This window comes from Silene latifolia, unplaced genomic scaffold (assembly GCF_048544455.1).
Source record: "Silene latifolia isolate original U9 population unplaced genomic scaffold, ASM4854445v1 scaffold_119, whole genome shotgun sequence".
Classification (NCBI taxonomy): Eukaryota; Viridiplantae; Streptophyta; class Magnoliopsida; order Caryophyllales; family Caryophyllaceae; genus Silene; species Silene latifolia.
The window spans coordinates 1,363,175-1,385,102 of NW_027413127.1; the positions used below are offsets into that span (position 1 = coordinate 1,363,175).

General features: G+C 34.2%; 2 protein-coding genes across 4 annotated transcripts; both read left to right on the top strand.

Moving 5' to 3' along the window:
- Positions 1-3,957: 3,957 nt before the first annotated feature.
- Positions 3,958-8,555, top strand: LOC141637497 (uncharacterized). Of its 3 annotated transcripts, none has more exons than XM_074446966.1 (3): positions 3,958-4,062; positions 4,554-7,404; positions 7,887-8,555. In XM_074446966.1, the coding sequence occupies exon 2, from the start codon at positions 4,660-4,662 to the stop codon at positions 5,665-5,667; it is 1,008 nt and encodes a 335-aa protein (XP_074303067.1). In that variant the 5' UTR covers positions 3,958-4,062; positions 4,554-4,659; the 3' UTR covers positions 5,668-7,404; positions 7,887-8,555. The 3 variants fall into 3 exon arrangements, with proteins under 3 accessions (XP_074303067.1, XP_074303068.1, XP_074303069.1); XM_074446967.1 differs by having other exon boundaries at positions 7,890-8,555; XM_074446968.1 differs by having other exon boundaries at positions 4,557-7,404.
- A 710-nt stretch (positions 8,556-9,265) lies between these two features.
- On the top strand, positions 9,266-12,158 carry LOC141637498 (uncharacterized). The gene is made up of 2 exons (XM_074446969.1): positions 9,266-9,913; positions 11,643-12,158. Exons 1-2 carry the CDS (start codon positions 9,318-9,320, stop codon positions 11,893-11,895), a joined length of 849 nt encoding a protein of 282 aa, XP_074303070.1. The 5' UTR covers positions 9,266-9,317; the 3' UTR covers positions 11,896-12,158.
- Positions 12,159-21,928: the final 9,770 nt, after the last annotated feature.

Consider the following 21,928-nt stretch of genomic DNA (forward strand, 5'->3'; position numbering starts at 1 on the left):
CTATTTAAAATCGAATCTTGTTGTAGTATGATTATGAAAAGTAAGTGACAGAGACAATTATTTTTCGAAAATGTTTCATATTATTGGGTTAAAATGAAATCTTACAACATTGCATTATGTCAACACGAGCCATATATTCAAAGAGAAGTGTCAAAATACCTCTGATAAACCCTCAAACTATAAGACCTTGTTCTTTTTCACTTAATTTCAGCAATTCAGACCAAACTTATAAATTCAGTTAAGTCAAAATATCCTTCAAATTTTGTTAAGTTTAATTCATTTAAGAGAATATCGCCTACTTCAATCCCAAAACCGGAGCCTAAGAACCAGAGGCGTTTCTCATGGGGGTGCAGGGGGTCCATCTGCACCTCTTTTCCCGAAAATAATTACAATTTTGCTTACTAAAAGAGCATATAAATTATGTCGGTCTAGTAGTTGTTAAGACTAATTTTTAGTTAGAGGTCATGGGTTCAATTCTCTTGTATTGAACAATTTTTATCTAATACCATATCACTATACATTTTGTCCAACGAAACAATTTTTTTTCATAAAACTCGATATTTTCATTGTTAGAAAATTTTACACACCCCTTACATAAAATCCTAGAATCGCCTCTGCTAAGAACCAAAATTCCTGACCAAGTGGGATGGGCAATTTACAAATCACAATAGGTCCATAACGTAAAGCAGAGGATAGAGATAGAATGAGAAATAGACGAGCTTGAAGTTAAGAACCGCAAATGTAAGAGTCACAAACTGGTTAAATAAGCAGTAAGATAAGTTGAGTAATGAACCAATCATAATTCAGTATTAATGGTCTCTTAAATCTTAAGTCAGGAAGGTTGGTTTCATTTGACATTTGACAGGCTGTACTAGATCGAATCTATCATGGTGGGTGTGCACGTCTTGTGGGCCATTTTAGACTCTGAACCGTGGTTTCTCTATCTCTGGCCCATGTACATCGTCCCCACTCTTGATGGACGGTTCAGGTGATTTCGAGCACGAGTTTTCATGTGAGACGGTTTCTCAATACGGTTTCTTTATATAATTGGTACTACGATGCCTTTTTTATAAGAGGTAGTTATTATTTTATTCTATCTTTTCTTTTTGAATAAAATTGTAGTTGAGTAAAACTTTGTTTGGTAAAATTAGTTAAAAAAAAAAACAGCTCGAAATTGACAAGTTGGTTAATAGGAACTTGAAAACATAACTGAAATTAGGAGCTGATAAGTAGAGTTGGACATCATTGTAGGCCAGCCCGACCCGTTAACGGGATCAAACCTCCCCTAGTCACGTTGACCCATCCCATGGCCCGCGCTCCCTCACTCAAATGCCCATTGGGCTTGAAGAGTGGTTAGTTGTGCACCGGCTCCTCCGTACCGTGTGCTGGTATTCCACTTCGAGTTTGAGGGGTTTTGAGGTTGCCAGGATTCGAACCCGTAACTTTCGGTCACACTGGCTCTGATACCATGATAGATGAACCATCTCAACCAAAACCCCGTGACTTTCAGTCACACTGGCTCTGATACCATGATAGATGAACCATCTCAACCAAAACTTTAAGGTGATGGTTGAGGCCCAACTATTATAAATATTCCTATTATATACCATCAACTCGGGCCAAATCCTTCCCAACCCGCCATGCACCCTTTTTGCCCAACTAGGCAACTAGGCCGGTTTAGGGCCACTACATTCCCAGCCCGTCCACCATCAGCCCGTAGTGTGGGCTCAAATCTTCTCCCCTCTAGCCCATTCCGACCCGACCGACCCAACCCGGCAAACTGTCCACGTCTACTGATAGGTGATAAGATAGCTGGTTATATTATTTTTAAAGGATATTTTAATTAAAAGTATTTTCTTTTATATTGTTTTTCAGATAAGCCACCCGAGGGTGACTAAACTCGGGACTATAAGAACATAAGAGACCAATTAAGTTGCGAATAAAATTATTGAGTATAGGACGACAGGATTGTATATTCAATTAGTCTTGCCGAAGACGGGTCGGAGCAAGTGACGGATAATGCCACTCACAAAACGGATAGGGGGGACAAGGTGGGGGCACCCCATGTGCTTCCCTCTCTCCTCTATTTGGGTCATTTGTGAGGGAAAATGGTATTCGTTACTCTAAAGTGACGGATACGTGCCGTCACAAATGAGATTTTGTGTTGTATATTACTAGAGTGAAGTGAACCTATGATAAATCTCACGGTCATTGTCACCAAACCCCACTTCCTAGCCGCTTCACTCGCCTCAGTCTCCTGGTGTCAAAGTCGAGCAACTTGGCTTTACCATTTTCCTTATTTTGTTTATTTATCAATAATTTAGTTTTGATTCTTTGTAATATTGTCATGAACTCATGGTATTTGGCTTTGACGATTTTGCCAATTAACTAGCTATAAACCATACACAAATACTTACTCCTCGTATAACGGAAGATAAATTTATCGTAAAACCTCTCACATAATCTTAACATGAGATGATATTCCTATAATCATCTGAAAAATATTCATTTCTCATGGTCTGTTTATTACAGTAGTAACTAGTAAAAATGATTAAATGCGCATTTGAACCTAAGTCATGCCGACGGTCATTCTCAGACCTCACGGACAAGCGAGCGAGTTTGGGACTTTTGTAAGTTTCAGAAATACATTGTTCGTACCCACCCACTTGATTTGCGGGTCGGGCTGGCAAACGGTTTCAAATACATAAATTTAAGGTTTGTTTATTTGTTTACCATGGCACGTAAAATGCAAAAATGTTGAGGCATTATGTGATAAAACTAGCTAATTAATGCTAATGACTAGGACACTTAAACATCACTAACGTATTACCGAAGGCTAAAGTCTCGTGATCAATTCACCTAAATGTCCTTATCACACAGACAAAGGCTACTTCTTTTTTAACGCGTCATCACTTCAATATAACATCACGTAATAAATCAAAATGAAAAGAAAATTCAAGGAAATGATAAAAATGACGGGAACGGAGCAATTATATTCAAACAACGCAAATATTCATTTAAATGTTTTAATTTTAAATAGGCAATTATGCTATAAATTGGTATAGTTTAAGTGTCGTTAGTAGTAGTATATTTCTAGGACGAAAAAAAGTACGGAGTATAATCTATTTTATGACATATTATTAATCCTACTTCTTATTATCTTAGAAAATCTACTTGATTATTAACAAAATGTATATATATTTGATTATTAGCATGTGGCTATTATTTTGATTTTAGATCGTATGTTCTACGTTTGTGTCCAATCTTATTATCTTACGACAGAATATACACTTTGATAATAATAGTAAAATGATGTATTTTTTTAATCAATGTAATGATTTGTCCCATGAGCAAATATTAGAACATGAAATATACGAAGTAGAACATAAAATAGGACAAATGATCAGCTCTTTAACTTGTCCAAATCCTCTATTCCACTTCATATCTTATCGCCTATTGTACATATGAACACATTATAAATAATCCCCTTATACTAAAAGAATAAGAGATTTCCCAAATTTTTCCGCTTAAATGAATTTGGGTATAATTGGGCTTTCATTATATCATATCTGTAATTGGACTTTTATTATATTATTTTTACAACCGAAATATATACTAAACTATTCATTTTCAACTGATTAATACAAAACATTAATAATAATAAATTTTACAATTAAAATTTAAAATTGAATTAAATAACACTTGTATAATTGTTACTTTATCTAAAAACCGCGCATTCACGCGGGATCGACACTAATTTTTACTAATCTAAATTGAATTTTGTTAACAATTTACTAAATCTAAACCGAATCAAACCAAACCGAACTGAACCGAACCGAACCAAATCAAACCAAAAGCCAATTTGGAAAGATTAGAGTGTGAATAGTCAAACGCTAACACTTGCTCTAAAAATCTACGCGTACTATAAATACCCAAGATACTCTTTTGAGTCTTCACACTCTCCCTCTCTCATACTTCCCCCGTGTCCATAAAATCAAGACTCTTCCTTCCTCTCCTCCTGATTCTCCTCACCTTCACCGTCTATTTCCGCCTTCTTCTCACGTGAGTCTCCTCTACTCCCTTTACTCTGCTAATATCTTCATTATACACAAAATAAATCAACCTTTTGTTTTCTTATTTCTAAGTTTCACACTTCTCTATGCATTTCGATCCCATTTTCACGCCTATATTGCTACACTTTTGCCACTAATGATTACTTATTCCGGTTCCGTCTCAATTATTTATTTACTTTTTCATTTTCACTTAAACAAATGATTACAACTAGGAGTCTAGGAGCAATTAAAAAAATACGTCCTATAGGCTACAAGCCTACAACGACCTTATAATACACACGCATATTTTAATTAATTTGAGATTTTTAGTCAACAAGTATACCATTATACGTCCTACAACGACCTTAAAACGTACCAATAAAAATGAGGCTAAGGATTATTATAAGGTCGTTGTACGTCGTAAGGGCGGTTAGACGGTTTGACTTTTAATGTGTTAGATTTAGTTAATGTTGACCGGAATTTGGTTTGATTTTTGTGCAGAAGTAGAAATAATCAACCAAATTTAATCAGAAAATTTATCCGTCAAACTCTCTACCTCCTATTTTCTTGGAGTCGGAGGAGAGAGAAAGCATAAATATAAACAACAATGGCGGCGCCATGCCTGCAATGGTCTCCGATCAATGGAACGCTACACGACGCCGTTTCAGTTCCTCGAACGACTTGGCTCGGAACGATGTCGTCGAAGCTTAGTAGAACTCGCTCATTGGAGTACACCACGAAACAACAATCACATTACTCGATCCGTAGAGTTTGCAGCGCAAGCTTCGACGGATCGTATTCCTCCGGCGACGAAGAATTCTCTCGAAAAATCGAGGAATTATCTCTGAAATTCCAACTCGGCGACGAAATCGCCGGAGACTCGTCCGAGTCGACTCAGTTAACTCAGTCGGACTCGCCAATGAATATCGAAATGAAGGCGAATTGCGTTGATCTTCCGATTTCACTTCGAATGATAAAATTGAAGAAGAATCAAATGAAACAGAGTTTATTCGAAGCTAGTGAAACCGCGAGCTCTTCAGTGAAGAAAGCGTTTTCATCAATGGTGTTCATCATAAGAGAGCTACATACCGTTAGTCTTCAATTGCGAGAGCAATTATTTCTCGAAGATTTGCAAGGAATTTTAGTAAGAGTTCAAAATGAAATGCACGCGTCGTTTGTTTGGCTTTTTCAGCAAGTTTTCTCTCATACTCCTACACTAATGGTTTACGTTATGATTTTACTTGCGAATTTTACGGTTTATTCGATGTCGAGTTCGGCTGCGTTCGCAGCCGTGTCGCCTTCGTCGACGGTTGTAGCGTCGGAGGAGAGAGAGTTCACCTCAATTACGACGATTAAGTCATTCTCCGTGACGTCAGCGAGCAATGCCAAAACGACGTCGGTTGGAGGTAATAACGGCGGTGGGAATAAGTACAAGCCGGTGGCGAGCGGAATGGAAGGGGACGGTTGGATGAACGCAACGCCGGCGAATGTGAACCGTCCGTTTGTTTCGGACGGTTTATCACCGGCGGTGCGTGAGGAGGAGTCGGTTTCCGGTCAAGATGAGACCGCGGCGTGGAATTATTGCAACCCGATGACAACCCGTAACCCGACATAACCCGATGATCAGTGACCCAAAACCGACCCAGACTCGACCCGATACTGACCCAATTAAATTGATGAACCGATAATTATTAAGGTTTAATATTGATCAAAATGAATGTGATTTTGTATTTAGATTGATATCTATGGCTTAATGATGAAGTAATTAAACCAAATAATGCTTAAAAACTAAATTTAATGGTCAAAAATTAAAGTAACGTGATGAAGTAACCGGACCCGATAATGACCCGACCAAACCCGGCCCCTCCTGATACATCATTTGACCTGAAATGACCTGACCCGACCCGTTACATCATTTGACCCGAAATGACCAGAATCGACACTGACCCAAGCCCGATATAACCTGACCCGACTGACTCGATTGCCACTTCTATAATCATACCGACCCACTTAATTTGCGGGCTGGGCAGACGGGTTCAATGGCATAAATTTAAGGTTGGTTTATTTGTTCACTATGCACATAAAATGCAAAAATGTTGAGGCATTATGTGATAAAACTAGCTAATTAATGCTAATGACTAGGACACTTAAACATCACTAACGTATTACTGAAGGCTAAAATCTCGTGATCAATTCACCTAAATGTCCTTATCACACAGACAAAGGCTACTTATTTTTTAACACGTCATCACTTCAATATAACATCACGTAATAAATCAAAATGAAAAGAAAATTCAAGGAAATGATAAAAGTGACCGGAATGGAGCAATTATATTCAAACAACGCAAATATTCATTTAAGTGTTTTAATTTTAAATAGGCAATTATGTTATAAATCAGTATAGTTTAAATGTTGTTAATAGTATATTTCTAGGACGAAAAAAAGTATAATCTATTTTATGATATACTCTTATTAATCCTACTTATTATCTTAGAAAATCTACTTGATTATTAACAAAAAAGTATGTATACATATATTTGATTATTAGCATGTGGCTATTATTTTGATGTTAGATCGTGTGTTCTACGTTTGTGTCCAATCTTATTATCTTACGACGGAGACAAAATATACACTTTGATAATAATAGTAAAATGATATATTTTTTTAATCAATGTAATGATTTGTCACAAGAACAAAATATTAGAACATGAAATATACGAAGTAGAACATATAATAGGACAAATGATTAGCTCTTTAACTTGTCCAAATCCTCTATTCCACTTCATATCTTTTCACCTATTGTAATAATACCCTTATATTAAAAGAATAAAAGATATTTCAAATTTTCTCGCTTAAATGAATTTGGCTACAATTAAGCTTTTTATATTATTTTTACAACTGAAATATACTAAACTATTCATTTTCAACCGATTAATACAAAACATTAATAATAATAAATTTTACAATTAAAATTTAAAATTGAGTTTAAATAACAGTTGTATAATTGTTACTTTATCTAAAACCGCGCATTCACGCGGAATCGATACTAATTTTTACTAATCTAAATTGAATTTTGTTAACAATTTACTAAATCTAAACCGAATCAAACTGAACTGAACCGAATCAAACCAAAAGCCAATTAGGAAAGATTAGAGTGTGAATAGTCAAACGCTAACACTTGCTCTAAAAATCTACGCGTACTATAAATACCAAAGATACTCTTTGAGTCTTCACACTCTCCCTCTCTCATACTTCCCCCGTGTCCATAAAAATCAAGACTCTTCCTTCCTCTCCGCCTGATTCTCCTCACTTTCACCTTCACTGTTACCGTCCATTTCCGCCTTCTTCTCACGTGAGTCTCCTCCTCTTCTCCCTTTACTCATACTAACATCTTCATTATACACAAAATAAATCAACTTTTTGTTTTCTTATTTCTAAGTTTCACACTTCTCTATGCATTTCGATCCCATTTTCACGCCTATATTACTACACTTTTGCCACTAATGAGAAGTACTTATTCCGGTTCCATCATAATTATTTATTTATCTTTATATTTTCACGTAAATAATTACAACTAGAAGTCTAGGAGCAATTAAGTAAATACGTTCTATAGTCTACAACGACCTTATAATACACACGCATATTTTAATTAGTTTGAGATTTTTAGTCAACAAGTATACCATTATACGTCCTACAAGTCTACAACATACCAATAAAATGAGGTTAAGGATTATTATAAGGTCGTTGTACGTGGTAAGGGCGGTTAGACGGTTTGACTTTTAATGTGTTAGATTTAGTTAATGTTGACCGGAATTTGCTTTGATTTTTGTGCAGAAGTAGAAATAATCAGCCAAATTAAACCGGAAAATTATCAGTCAAACTCTCTTCCTCCTATTTTTTTGGAGTCGGAGGAGAGAGAAAGTATAAACATAAACAACAATGGCAGCGCCATGCTTGCAATGGTCTCCGATCAACAGAACACTAAACGACGCCGTTTCAGTTCCTCGAACGACTTGGCTCGGAACGATGTCGTGGAAGCTAAGTAGAACTCGTTCATTGGAGTACACCACGAAACAAAGCTCGCATTATTCGATCCGTAGAGTTTGCAGCGCAAGCTTCGACGGATCGTATTCCTCCGGCGACGAAGAATTCTCTCGAAAAATCGAGGAATTGGCGTTGAAATTCCAACTCGGTGACGAACTCGGTGCCGACTCGTCCGAGTCCGAGTCGCCGATGAATATCGAAATGAAGGCGAACTGCGCGGATCTTCCGATTTCGCTTCGAATGATAAAATTGAAGAAGAATCAAATGAAACAGAGTTTATTCGAAGCTAGTGAAACCGCGAGCTCTTCAGTGAAGAAAGCTTTTTCATCAATGGTGTTTATCATAAGAGAGCTACATACCGTTAGTCTTCAATTACGAGAGCAATTATTTCTCGAAGATTTGCAAGGAATTTTAGTAAGAGTTCAAAATGAAATGCACGCGTCGTTTGTTTGGCTTTTTCAGCAAGTTTTCTCTCATACTCGAGTTTTTTTCCAAAATGGGTTTTAATAACAAAGAATTTAACGAAATAGGGTCACTTTGAAACTAATTACCCAAAAATGGGTCACAGAGCTCGGTTTTGGCGATCTTGCAGGTTCAGATTAAGGTATTTGAGCGGAGAAGCGATTTCAAGTCAAAACGCCGTCCCCCACAGCGACTTGGGTGTTTGCTGGAAAAAAAAAAAAAAAAAAAAAAAAGAAGAACGCAAAGTGTGGTTCATGGGAATCGAACCCGCGATTAAAACACTTCAATCCACAATTCACACTCTAACCAAAACACCAAGCATAGTTTAATGATTTATTAGGGTGTTTAAAATTAAAAATTTAATACTACGACTATAAATGCATTTTGGGACTTGAACAATAATTACTCAATATTAAATTTAAGCACTTGATTTAAACAATTAAATTTGCTTGGAGTGGTGGTTAGGTTCTATAGACTAGATGTTGGTTTTGTGGGAGGTCCTATGTTCGAATCCATTTAACAGCTTTTTTTTTTTTTTTTTTTTTTTTTTTCAGCAAACACCCAAGTCGCTGTGGGGGATGGCGTTTTGACCTGAAATCGCTTCTCCCGCTCAAACGACCTTAATCCCGAACCCAAGATCGCCAAAACCGAGCCTACGTGGACCCATTTTGGGTAATTAGTTTCAAAATGACCCTATTTCGTTAAATTCTTTGTTATTAAACCCCATTTTGGAAAAAAATTCCTCATACTCCTACACTAATGGTTTACGTTATGATTTTACTTGCGAATTTTACGGTTTATTCGATGTCAAGTTCGGCTGCGTTGGCAGCCGTATCGCCTCCGTCTACGGTTGTAGCGTCGGAGGAGAGAGAGTTCACCTCAATTACGACGATTAAGTCATTCTCCGTGACGTCAGGGAGCAATGCCAAAACGACGTCGGTTGGAGGTAATAACGGCGGTGGGAATAAGTACAAGCCGGTGGCGAGCGGAATGGAAGGGGACGGTTGGATGAACGTAACGCCGGCGAATGTCAACCGTCCGTTTGTTTCGGACGGTTTATCACCGGCGGTGCGTGAGGAGGAGTCGGTTTCCGGTCAAGATGAGACCGCGGCGTGGAATTTGATCTTAGATGAAGCTGCTAAAATGCAGGGGCAAATTAGGGATAAATCATTGGAACATGAAGTAATTAAGCGGTTTGTTTCGCCGGTGACGGTGAAAGCGGCGGCGGATGATTACGAGGATTATTTCAAGACGGAGTTGTTGTATCAAAGTGAGCTAGCTCAAGAGCCTAACAATGTTTTGCTCTTGGCTAATTATGCTCAATTCCTCTACCTTGTTGTTCATGATTTTGACAGGTATAATTCTACTGTACTCATACAGTCATCATACTAGTATAATTGCTAGATTTGCTATTGATATTTTTGCATTGTTTTACTGATTTTGGAAATGTTTGGTTTCATTTGTGTTTTCTAATTTTAGATTTGATATTTTGATTTGATTTGTTTTGTTTGATTGTTTGATTTTATGATGATTTGATTCATGCTATATGCTATGTTATCCTTATTGTCTTTTTTGCTGTAGTTCAATGTGTGTTGTAGAGGAGGGGATGTTTGATGATAGAGTTGTTTGTGGTGCATTGGTGTAGTAACTAGTAATCGTGACCCAATACGATACGTATTAGGCATAAACCGGGTTGGATGGAGCCTCGAGGGGCCTATGGGTGGCTATTGCAAATGCAACTGTATGTGCAACGGAATAATATGTTTGAGAAGTAGGATGGTCAATTAGGGTCGGGTTAGTTTTGTCAGGTCGATCACCACGGGCCTTAGTGATGACATTAGATCAATTTCAAATTCGATAAGTTAATGGGAATCAAAGTGTGGTGTGGTGTGGTCTCACTCAACTTTGTGGTGCATTTTTTTAGTAACCATGAGTTGTGATTCGTGACCCAATTCCCACCAATACGTTACATATAATAGGGTCGGGTTAGTTTTGTTAGGTCGACCGCCACGAGGCTTAACGGTGACACCATATCAATTTCTCTAAGTTAGTGGGAATCAAAGTGTAGTGTGGTTTTACTCAACTTTGTGACTTTGCTATGTTATCCTTATTGTCATTTTGTTGGAGTTCAATGTGTGTTGTAGAGGTGGGGTTCTTTGATGATAGAGTTGTTTGTGGTGCATTTAGTAATCGTGATTCGTGACCCAATACATTACGTATAAACTTGGCCGAATTAGAGTCGGATTAGTTTTGTCAGGTCAATTAAAGTCAGGTTAGTTTTGTCAGGTCGACCACCACGAGTCTTAATGGTGACATTATATCAATTTCGAGTTCGTTCTATTGTCTTGTGGTCTAGTATGGCTCCTAAAAATATCTCAAGAGTCAAGACCATGTGTTGCAGTTGTACTACTACAACTACTACAACCATAGGTATGTGTCAAATTATCAATTATAGTTTGTTGAATGTGTCATGTGGTTGAGCATTTGTTGTGCTATGACAAACATGACACAAAAAAACTGCATCTCTGTATAAATGCAGTGTACTCTTATAAAAGTACAAAGCAATTTTTGTCATATACTCCTTTATTGCAAGATTTTTCAGCTTTAAAAGGAAATGAAAGACTAAAGTGATGAATCTGACCCAAGAATCAGGCAATGTTCATGTGTAAAATTCCTCAATGAGTTCTCCTTTACCAACTAGTTTAGCCGTGGCTTAGCCAGAAAATTTACGAAGTCTGAGTTATCATCGGAAAAATTAGCGAGTCATATACGACACCCATTGATTTTGATTTCATAATTGTCGTTAAAGCCTATAAATTTACTTGACTTTGATTATGTTTTATTTCTTCCTTTTGTTTTTCATTTTTGCCTTTTCTATTTTTTTCGCATTTTGAGATGTCACCCGTTTAACGGTTTTAAAGGATGATTCGTATCACCACCCCAAATCTTTTGGGATTAAGGCTCTAATGTTGTTGTTGTTGTTGTTGTAATTGTCGTTAAAGCGAGTTAATGATTTCTCCTGAATTAGCAGTGGAATAAAGAATTAGTCTGATGTGATTTATTTTGGTATATTATTTGTGGCAGAGCTGAGAAATACTTTAAAAGAGCAATTGGAGTAGAACCAAAAGATGCTGAAGCACATAATAAATATGCAACTTTCTTGTGGCAAGCGAGGAACGACTTATGGGCAGCAGAGGAAACCTACTTAGAGGCCATCTCGGCGGACCCTACTAACTCCTTCTACGCTGCCAATTACGCTCATTTCCTTTGGAACACCGGTGGTGAAGACACGTGTTTTCCTCTGGACGACACGGAGGACGAGACCCTTGACTCGTAAATGAGAGAAAACGAAAATTGGCAGGATTTGATTCGAGCAAGAAGTTTTTTCGGCTACATTTGGAGTATTGTTGGTCTTGTTAAGCTCTTATAGTCTATGACCCAACCAAACTTTTAGTTTGGTGTTAGAGGGTCGAGTCGGGTTGCACATAATCCTTTTCTTTTTCCCTATGTATTGTTTCGCGGTGTATTTGTAATTATATGTATACACTATATAGTTCGGAGTATATGAAATGACAATGAGTACTAATTTTCTAACACAAATCGGATATGGAAAAGTGGTTTTTGCAAAACGGGGCTTTGTTTATAGTCTCGACTCCCGACCCTAATAGTACGATGAGCCAACTTCTATTGACCCTACTAGAACCGACGGCCCTAATAGTACCAACCCTATTTGACATTTTGCATGTTTTATTCCGAGTATAGATCAGAACAGGGAATTGAACATAAGCATTCCGGGAATTGAACTTAATGTCTATACTCCGCACCCTGGAGGTACACGACCTTTATTTTCATCACATATAATAGAATAAGAGTGTCTCACGTTGTAACTTGTAAGAGTCGAGTGTAAGACACTCTACTTACCTTTTATCGATTAACTAGTTTTAATGCCCGTGCAAAAGCACGGGCCCGTAGAAAGAATTGCTTTTTAAAATTTGACTATTGATTATAGTGTGAATCATTGTATATTTTTTCTTGTTTTATTTATTAAATAAGTTTTATATTGGTCCCTCCATTTTGCTTAATAATAACATAATTTGAAGTTTTTTGACATTATTTTTGTCATATATTCTGCAGTGCTTGCTTTATTGTTCTAAATTATGCTACTTCCCAACTTATTGCATTAGAAGATGGAGAACCTCGATATAATGAACTTTTTATTAGAGAATTTAATGATTGGATTGGGATAGGATAACAAAGAGGCATAATAGTTAGATGATCAAGGGGATTTCAAAGTGTATTTTTACAATGTATGCCCGCGTGTTTAATTTATGAATTTAAATTGCCACTTAAATCGTAGTACAAATAGATATAAGACTCACTATAAGAGTAGCTCAAAACATTACCATTTTTGTCCATAGGTATAAAGAAACAAAAACAAAAAATATGAGTATTTGTGTTTTTATCCACACAATAAATAAGACTCATTTTTATCTACACAAAATACTGTAAGGTCTTAAGGTGAGTCACTCACCCTCAGATTTTTCTACACTATAACTTCATACGCTTCTTCATACTTGATTAATCTCAGTCTTACACATATACTTTAATTAAATGAAGAGAGATAAAAAAAAGTAGAGTAAATGCATATCTTAATTCTTGTGCATATAGACAAAACGTCATATAATCAAAATTGAAGGGAGTAATAAGTATCTAAAAAATGAAAAGACTCAGAAAATGGGAACACATTTTTCAATCAAAAATGGAGGGAGTATTTTTACGACAACAAAATTAATAATATGATTCGTAATTGTTATCAAAGTACTTATCCATTAAAATTAAAAGTAGAACAACTGCTTATAGAATCATATGGAGATGAATCAAAATTCACAATGCTCCAAATAATAATGGTTGTCCACTTTAAATTTTTTTGAATGTCTACAAGATGATGTATGAGTAATTAGTAATGTTTATGTTTAATAATGTTCATAATATTTAATGTAAATGATTTATTTGTTTTGTGTTTTGTATGTTTATAGGAAAATAAAGAACTCGGTTTTTCTTAGGCTAATTTTACTTACCAATACATAAAAATTGCTACCTCATTAATGATACAATAAACCTTGTAATTAAGAATCTGAACACAAATGTGAGGGATAATGGTCGTTTTAATTGCAAAATGAAATCGAATTCAACATTCTTATTCAATCAACCTTAGCAAAAGTTGTCATCTATTAATCGTTGACAAAATAACAAAACCAAAGTCACTAAACAAAAGGAGGGCCAAATGGATTGACGATGGCAATACTCGGGATATGCAGGAGGTATATAACATTTTATTTTATTTTTGGGTAGAAATTAAAGTCCACTTACAATAAAAATGGACTATCTTAACAAACAACATGTAAACTTGTCATATGTCTTATCATCATGTATCTCATATCTGCAAAATCATAAAAACTCCATAAGAGACATGTAAATGAATAATTATTTCTTAAACAATAGAATGCCAAAATATCAAAATGGTTACATTTTATTTGCTTTTGGGTAGAAAAGTCCACATACTATATAAATGGACTCTCTAAACAAACATCCTGTAAACTCGTCGTTTGTCTTATCATCATGCATCTCATATCTGCAAAGTCATAAAAATTTCATAAGAGACATGTAAATGAATAATTATTTATTTAACAATAGAATGCCAAAATATCAAAAGTCAAAGCATTTTTATTGATAAATGTATATTCATCGACCTAAATTAACATATAATAATGCATAGCTTATTCAAAACAAAAAATATAAATACATCTAAATTGCTATAAAATAGATAGATCAATAATCAAGAAAAATATTAGCAACATCTATGGGAGTTAGTGGAAAAAATTAGGAAAAATTCATACTTTATAATAAAGACATATGAATGTCTCTTCCTATTCCCTTAATAATGAAAAATAAAATGAGTAAATTAAAGTGTCTTAATGGGGTTAATTATATCAAATTATTAATGACATTATTTATATGGTTCATGACTCTAAGCTTTTCACTATGTTGATATTCCATTAGTCTTAATATTGGAATTGATTAAAATTTATTCATACATAGGTAGTAGTAGGGGAGATCTTAATATACACAATTAATTTAAGAATAATGATGATATACTTTAATTTTCTTTAACTTATATGTTACAAAATATATAATGATACTTTTGTAAACAATTTTAGTAAATTTAATATTTATGTGAAAGGGTTAGTGTTTTAGTTCTACATGGTTGTGAGGTGACATCATACATAGCTAAAAAAAAATGAAAAATCTCATAAATTAAGTACCCAATATGCTTTCTAATTTTTTTTTTTTGAAAGAAGTCTTTTAATATTATTGTATAAAGGATAAAAGAATCAAGGGGTCAAAGTGTACGTGTAATGGTGAGATAATCAATACTACAAATTAAGATATTATGAAAATGCCACATGAAATAACATTTAATGGTTATGAAAATAGAAAATCTCATTAATTAAACACTCAACATGTCGTCCAATTTTTTATTTTGAAAGAATTTTTTAATATTATTGTATATGAAAATGTCACATGCAATAAAATTCAATGTTTTTAAGTAGTCTTTTAACTATATTATATAGGTTTAAATCATGATTTTATGATTTTAAAAAAATATATTAATAAACCTTATAGAGAGTTTTAACAAAATAACTCTAAAATAACCTTAATATTAACCAATATAAATTAATAGAATTTAATTATGATAATCCTATATGACAAAAAGTTTAATGTGTTAAGTTGCTTTTTAACTATATAGTATAGATAAATAAATTTAGTAGTAGACTAAAATGTGTAGGAATTAATGTGTGAGTTGTGATGTGTATTTTAATTTAATGCTAAAGCCATGTGGATTTTAATTTAATACTAATGCCATGTGTAATTTAATTTAATGCTTTTATCTAACCTTTTAATTAAATTGTATAGAATAGTCATTATTTCAATTAATTAATTGTTTTTATATAAAATATTACTATATTTTGACAATCAGACTGTTTTGCTTGTCACAGTTACAAGCTTGAGACCTCTCACAACCTCTCTCCTACTTATCCTCCCATAGTCCCACTTGCTCTCCCACTTGCTCCTTGTGAGACATCAAAATCTTGTGATGAAATAGTGCCGTCACAAATAAGAATTTGTATTTGACAATTTTCATCTTCGATTCAGCCAATGATCTCCACATTTCGGCCATAAAAACATTATTCGCAAATGTGACCTACTAGCATATATGATTAATATTCAAGGGTAGACACATTCATGGAATCATGGTACATACATTTCCCATTTATGAAAGCATTATTGTTGTTGTTATGAGTTTGATAATAACGTTAAATAGAAAGATCTTTATGTGTTTGGTAATAGTTATTGTCATTGTGGGGGACTAAGGAACTAGGCCATGAAATATTAAGTTGTCTAGTTCTATTTGAAGTTTGCTATACTCTCTTGTATTGGATGAATCATCCGCAATAATTCTGCAGTTTCAATGACCATATACCAAGTATTTTAAGTTGGAAGCTCTAGATTAAGCTCTGGATTTATAATAATGGTGTTACAGAGAATCGAACTCGAGTCGTTGCTCTTAATCATAGTCATCTTGCTCTCAATCATAGACATCCGCAATAATTCAATTCATGGATTATACAACCGGTTGTATCAGTTATACGGTATAGAATCCGAGCTTTATAATAAAGTATCCGAGCTTTCTGTTAAAGAATATGAGCTTTATTAGAAAATATCTGAACTAATCCATTTACACATTAAAAATATGACCTTTAAATTAGCCCAGAAAAAAATACATATAAGCTTGAATTCTTATACCTTGGTTGTACACTGCTTTATATACAACTGGATGTATAATCCTATCTGTGGCAATAATTCTGCAGTTTCAATGACCATATGCGGTGAAAATAGAAGTAAAAATAAAAGGAGTTTCTGAGAAAAATTAGAACGGTCTTAATCAAAACCAACTAGCCCAAATAATATTGTACATATGTGGTATATGCATATTAAGCCATCTTGCTCTCAAGCATAGTCGAATACGAACTAGGTAATTTATATAACTTTACAAAAATCTGACCAACTATTCATCGATAAATTCGATGACAGATGTACGTGGGCCGAAAATTCAACTTGAACCGAACTTATATACGACCTAAACAACCACTCGTTACTCCAGTTTGCTTTGTTGTTATTTTAATTTTAATAAATATTTATGTAATCTTTAAGTTTTGGCTTTGTTGCACTAGATTTATTAGTCAGATTTTTAGTACAATTTAGTCGACTAGCATATTATGTAACTTTTAGGCTATTGTAATTTACCCTTTTTTCAATCTAAAAAACAAATTATATAAGGAAAAGATACTAAAAAACAATCCGACCATGCTATTCATTGAGCTTCATTGTTCATTTAGAGTAGCCTACTTTCCACGGATCAGGTTAGGGCCAAGCTAAGAAATCCAGGCCCTTAACCGACCTGTGGCAAGGGAGGCGGGAGGCCTGAGTCGCGCCGTCCTAAATTGCGACATACATCTCACCGAACCGGTCCATTCTACCTAGTTTCTCTGTTCTCGTCAATAATTTGCATTTACTTTATTTTATAAAGTAAATATAAACTATTGACCGAAACCGAGACAATATACATATTTTTATTTATTTATTTTAGCTGACTTGAATGAGCTGAGCCTCACATGTAGAACCTGGGTCCGGCCCCATTCAGGGACAAGTTGGGCCGGACCATTTGTTACCTATACGGACTACGGTGGCTATATCCCTTTGATGTCACATTGTCACCTCTCTTTGATTTAGCAAAGTCTAACGGAGTGACCTACAACACGTGTACCAATATGCTTGATACACCAACGGAGAATGTGTGCAAGTTTTAATTCTTTCAATAGGTCTTGGTATAGACGGGTGGGGTGTATTGACGGATAAAGACCTCTAATAAAATGGGTAAGGGGGACAAGGTGAGGCACCCTCCATGTGCTTCCCACTTTATGACAAATGAGTATTTTGTGAGAAGAAATGGTATCCGTCTATACGTATAGACGGATAGTGTCCGTCTATAAAGAGAATTTGTGTAATTCTTTCAAGGGTTAGATTTTTAGACTCCTTAACAAAATAAGTCATGCAAATGCTAATTATTTTAGCCGGTAAAATTATAAGAGATGATAAAATTATCCAGTTAGCATGAAATTAGTGAAAAAAATGTAGTTGAAGGAGTTAAAGCGGATCTAACCGTCGTATACAGTATTTTCGTCATAATCACTACGTAAGACTGTTAGTTGCACAAATACTATCCTACAACTACTTGTATAATAGTTATGTACAACCGCGTCAAAGTTATCGAGCTCTCACACAAAGTTGTTGAGTTATTTTATAAGTTATTGAGCTTAATAATTATTCAGCTAAGCTCAATAACTTTGTATCATAACTCGATAATTTTGTTAATAAACCTCGACAACTTTGTAACAAAACTCCACAACACTGGATAAGTTGTATATACAACCGGTTGTATAATACATTAACTGTTGTTAGTTACCCCCAAATCATATGATCAAATTATTTTGACTAAAACCAAAATAATAAGACACATACAAAGTTGTGTCATACTCAAAAGTCAAAAGATTGTGGTCATAATATAGCACAGCCAATTGGCCTGATGAGTTGGGCCTGGAGATTAAATAACAAAATTGTTTTGAGTCCATTTTTGTCCTTAATGGTGTGGGCTTAGGCCATGTTTTTTTTTGAAGCAAAAAGGGTGACTTTATTAGCAAAAATGGTCCGATATGAGATCGACCTAGCAAATAGATCAGGTCGTGTCGTGTTCGTATTTGTGTCAACTTTAAACGAGTCACTCCTACTTCAACCCTAACCTGACCCAATTACATGAACGAGTCATTTGTCTTAACCCTAACCCAACCCATTTAATTTTTCTATAACCCAACTCGACCTATTTAATCCATTTATCTTTTAGCAGGTCATTTTTAACCCGTTTAACCCAATAAAATAATAAAATAAACTAAATTTCATAGCCTTATTATCCCAAAAATAATGAATGAAAATGCTTATTTTTAAGTTGTTTGGTTGGATTATTGATTCAACTCAAATATATTATCATTATGACACATTTAAATAAATGGATTATTCGTGTAAGGTTCGTGTCAAAGGAGCTCAACCCTAACCCGACCCATTTAAATTTTGTGTTGTATTCGTGTCAACCCAATTACTTAAATGAGTCACAACATCTTAACCTTAACCAGATAACTTTGTGTCGGGTTCGTATCGTATTTTTAGATCTTGCAATAATTAATTACCACCTCTAAAGATCGATAGATACAATATTAGCATCTTTGGACACACATCCACCCAAACACGACTAAAGTAGTTAATAGGCATGAAACGAACTAAGGATACCGAATTTGATATAACCATTCTTATATAAAATTATTTTATTAATATAATTTTATTATTAAAATATTTCATATTATTAGTATGGTGGTACTGAAAAGTGAAAACTCACACTATCACCAATACTATTGTTGTGCAGAAGCGTGAATATAACGTGTTGGGACTCTGCTGCATCTGTGTCCACAACCCACAATAGTACGATATTGTCCGCTTTGGGCCAAGCCCTCACGGATTTACTCCTGGACTCCTTCCCAAAAGACCTCGTACTAATATATTTTGTACACACTTATAAAGATGATCTTCCATCTTTATTCTACCGATGTGGGACATGAGTTTGCACTCTAACAGGGACGAAGCTAGGATAAAATAGCAACCTGGGCCGATATTTTAGTTTTTCGATTAAATAGATGTTTAATTTCAAGTAAACCTTACATCCCTATTTTAGCGTTTTTAATATTTATTCGAGTTTATTTATTGTCGCGTGCATTTTAAAACTCCTATGTGAGGAATACAAATTTATCTTATTTTTGAATTTTTGAAATATAAGCTCGTTATTTTCTTTTAAATTTTTTTTTTATAACATTATTATCATCTGAGGAAAATTTTTAAAAAATAATATGAATAGCAATATGTTTCTTGTATAACGATATTATAGTAACTTCGCACATATCATTTTCCAGCCGGGAATAAAAGGTTAGTATATTACTATATTTGTAAAGACCTTACTATAATTTTAAAATGTTTCTCAAAATAAAAAAGATTGTTTACAAAATTACAATAATAAATGGATATTTAATAAGAGTACCAAATTGGATATTATCAAAAAAATGTTAGTGCAACTAAAGTCCAAAAATGCAAGATTCATTTTATGTTTGTAAAGTCGAAAACTTAAAACTAAAAACTAAGAAAATAAAATAAATGAAGGCAACAAGAGTCGAACACTTGATCCCCTTAGAACAAACATAAGCACCCATGATACCTTACCAACTCTGCCAAACACTAGATATGCTTTCTATATGCACAAAATTCTGATAAGTCTTGCCCGGGCCATGGCCCAGTGGGCCAAGGCATAGCTTCGTCATTGCACCCTAACAACTATTAACATTTTCAGCATATATATTCATGTTGGGATGATTTTTTTCCTTTCTAGTACTTCATACATTTTATTTCTTAATATTTTATCTCACTTATGAAGCAAATTAGTAAAACGATATCTCAAAATTAGCTTTTCAGAACATTTCAATTTAAGAGAAGATATACCACGTTACCGTTCACTCTAACCAATTTAAAGTTTTCATTTACATTTTTAAGATTCTGTTACTAATTAACGAAATTTGGTGTTAATTATATTATTCTCATTCATAAGGTGTATATGACGTACGTGGTATATCTGTTGTACCAAAGAGTTTCTTCATTTGAGAGTCCAAAAATTTATATTATAAATTTGACTTTTTGACCAATATGACACAATTAACTACAATAATTAATTTTTTAGTTAGTATGTCATTAAATTTTCATCAAAATTAATGGCAATTAAAACTAATTCACTAATTACCTCACCATTTAATTTAGCTTTATCTTTTAAGGAAGGTGAGGGGAGTCACAACAACCAATTCAAATTTCAAGCCATAGGCTGCTTTCTATATATATGATCAACAGTAATGATCATCAATTAACATGCATAACATAAGACTAATTTCACGTCATTAATCCAAAAACATTAGTTAAGGCCTCTTTTTTTACTCCCTTAAATCTTGCACTTTACAAATTTGAGTAAGTCCTCTTATAAAATCGGTTTGCAATAAGATATAGTAAAACAATTTACAAAATACCCTAATGCCCTTCTCACTCAAATATGATAATAAGTGAAAAGTTATTTTACTAGGGTTAATTACGTAAACTAACCAGTATAAAACCGTTTTATATAAGAATTACCCTACATATCATTTAGCAAAATTGCTTCATTTTTTTTTTCATACATTTCCTTGAGACATTCCCTTAAAAAAATTAGCTTAAATTTTTTCTAGGGTTTTAACTTTTAATGGAAGGTGGAATAGGTTTTTCCATTAATCAAGTTAATAATAATTTGTTAACAAAATCAAAGTCTCCAATATTATTATTTCGATCAACCCCTCCAATTTCAGCCATTAACAAGTTTTTAGAGGCATCTCATGGTGACAATAATTCTTCATGTACACTTTATCAACCATATACTTCAGAAACAATAATATCCAATGCCATCGCCGCCGCCACCACCACCATCCCACCAACCACCATGGAAGACTATGGTGGGTTCTCGACATTGTCTTCGACAAATAGTTATAATTGTCTTAGAGATAATAGTAATACTACAATGCATGAGATAAGCTACCAAGCCATGCAGAAATCAATGCCAAATAATAATATTGAGGTATTCAAGGAGAGGAAAACAAAAGGTTTCAAGGATATTAGCAAAGGGCAATGGAATTATGAAGAAGATAGGTTAATAATTCACCCTCTTTCCGTCTCAGTTATTTGGTCACCTTTTATATTCATTATTGTGAAATTTGAAGAATATTTTAATCAAACGTAAACAAATGACTACTGAGTTTATTATTGTTGATTTATTTTTTTGACTTTAATTTGTATTATGAAGCTTGTTGAAGACATTGGTATCAAAGTATGGAGAACAAAAATGGACTATGATTGCAAGTCATTTAAAGGGTAGGACAAGAAAACAATGTAGAGAAAGGTGGCATAACCATCTTCGTCCCGATATCAAGGTAATTATTAATTTTGATTTGTTTGTAATTGTTATACTCCGTATTAGTTGGTTTTGTTATCGTTCTTTTTTTTTCTTTTTTTTTGTCAAAAGGTGAAAAGATGTATTACATAACGTTCAGACTCTCTGAGCCTATACAAACTAAAGAAACTAG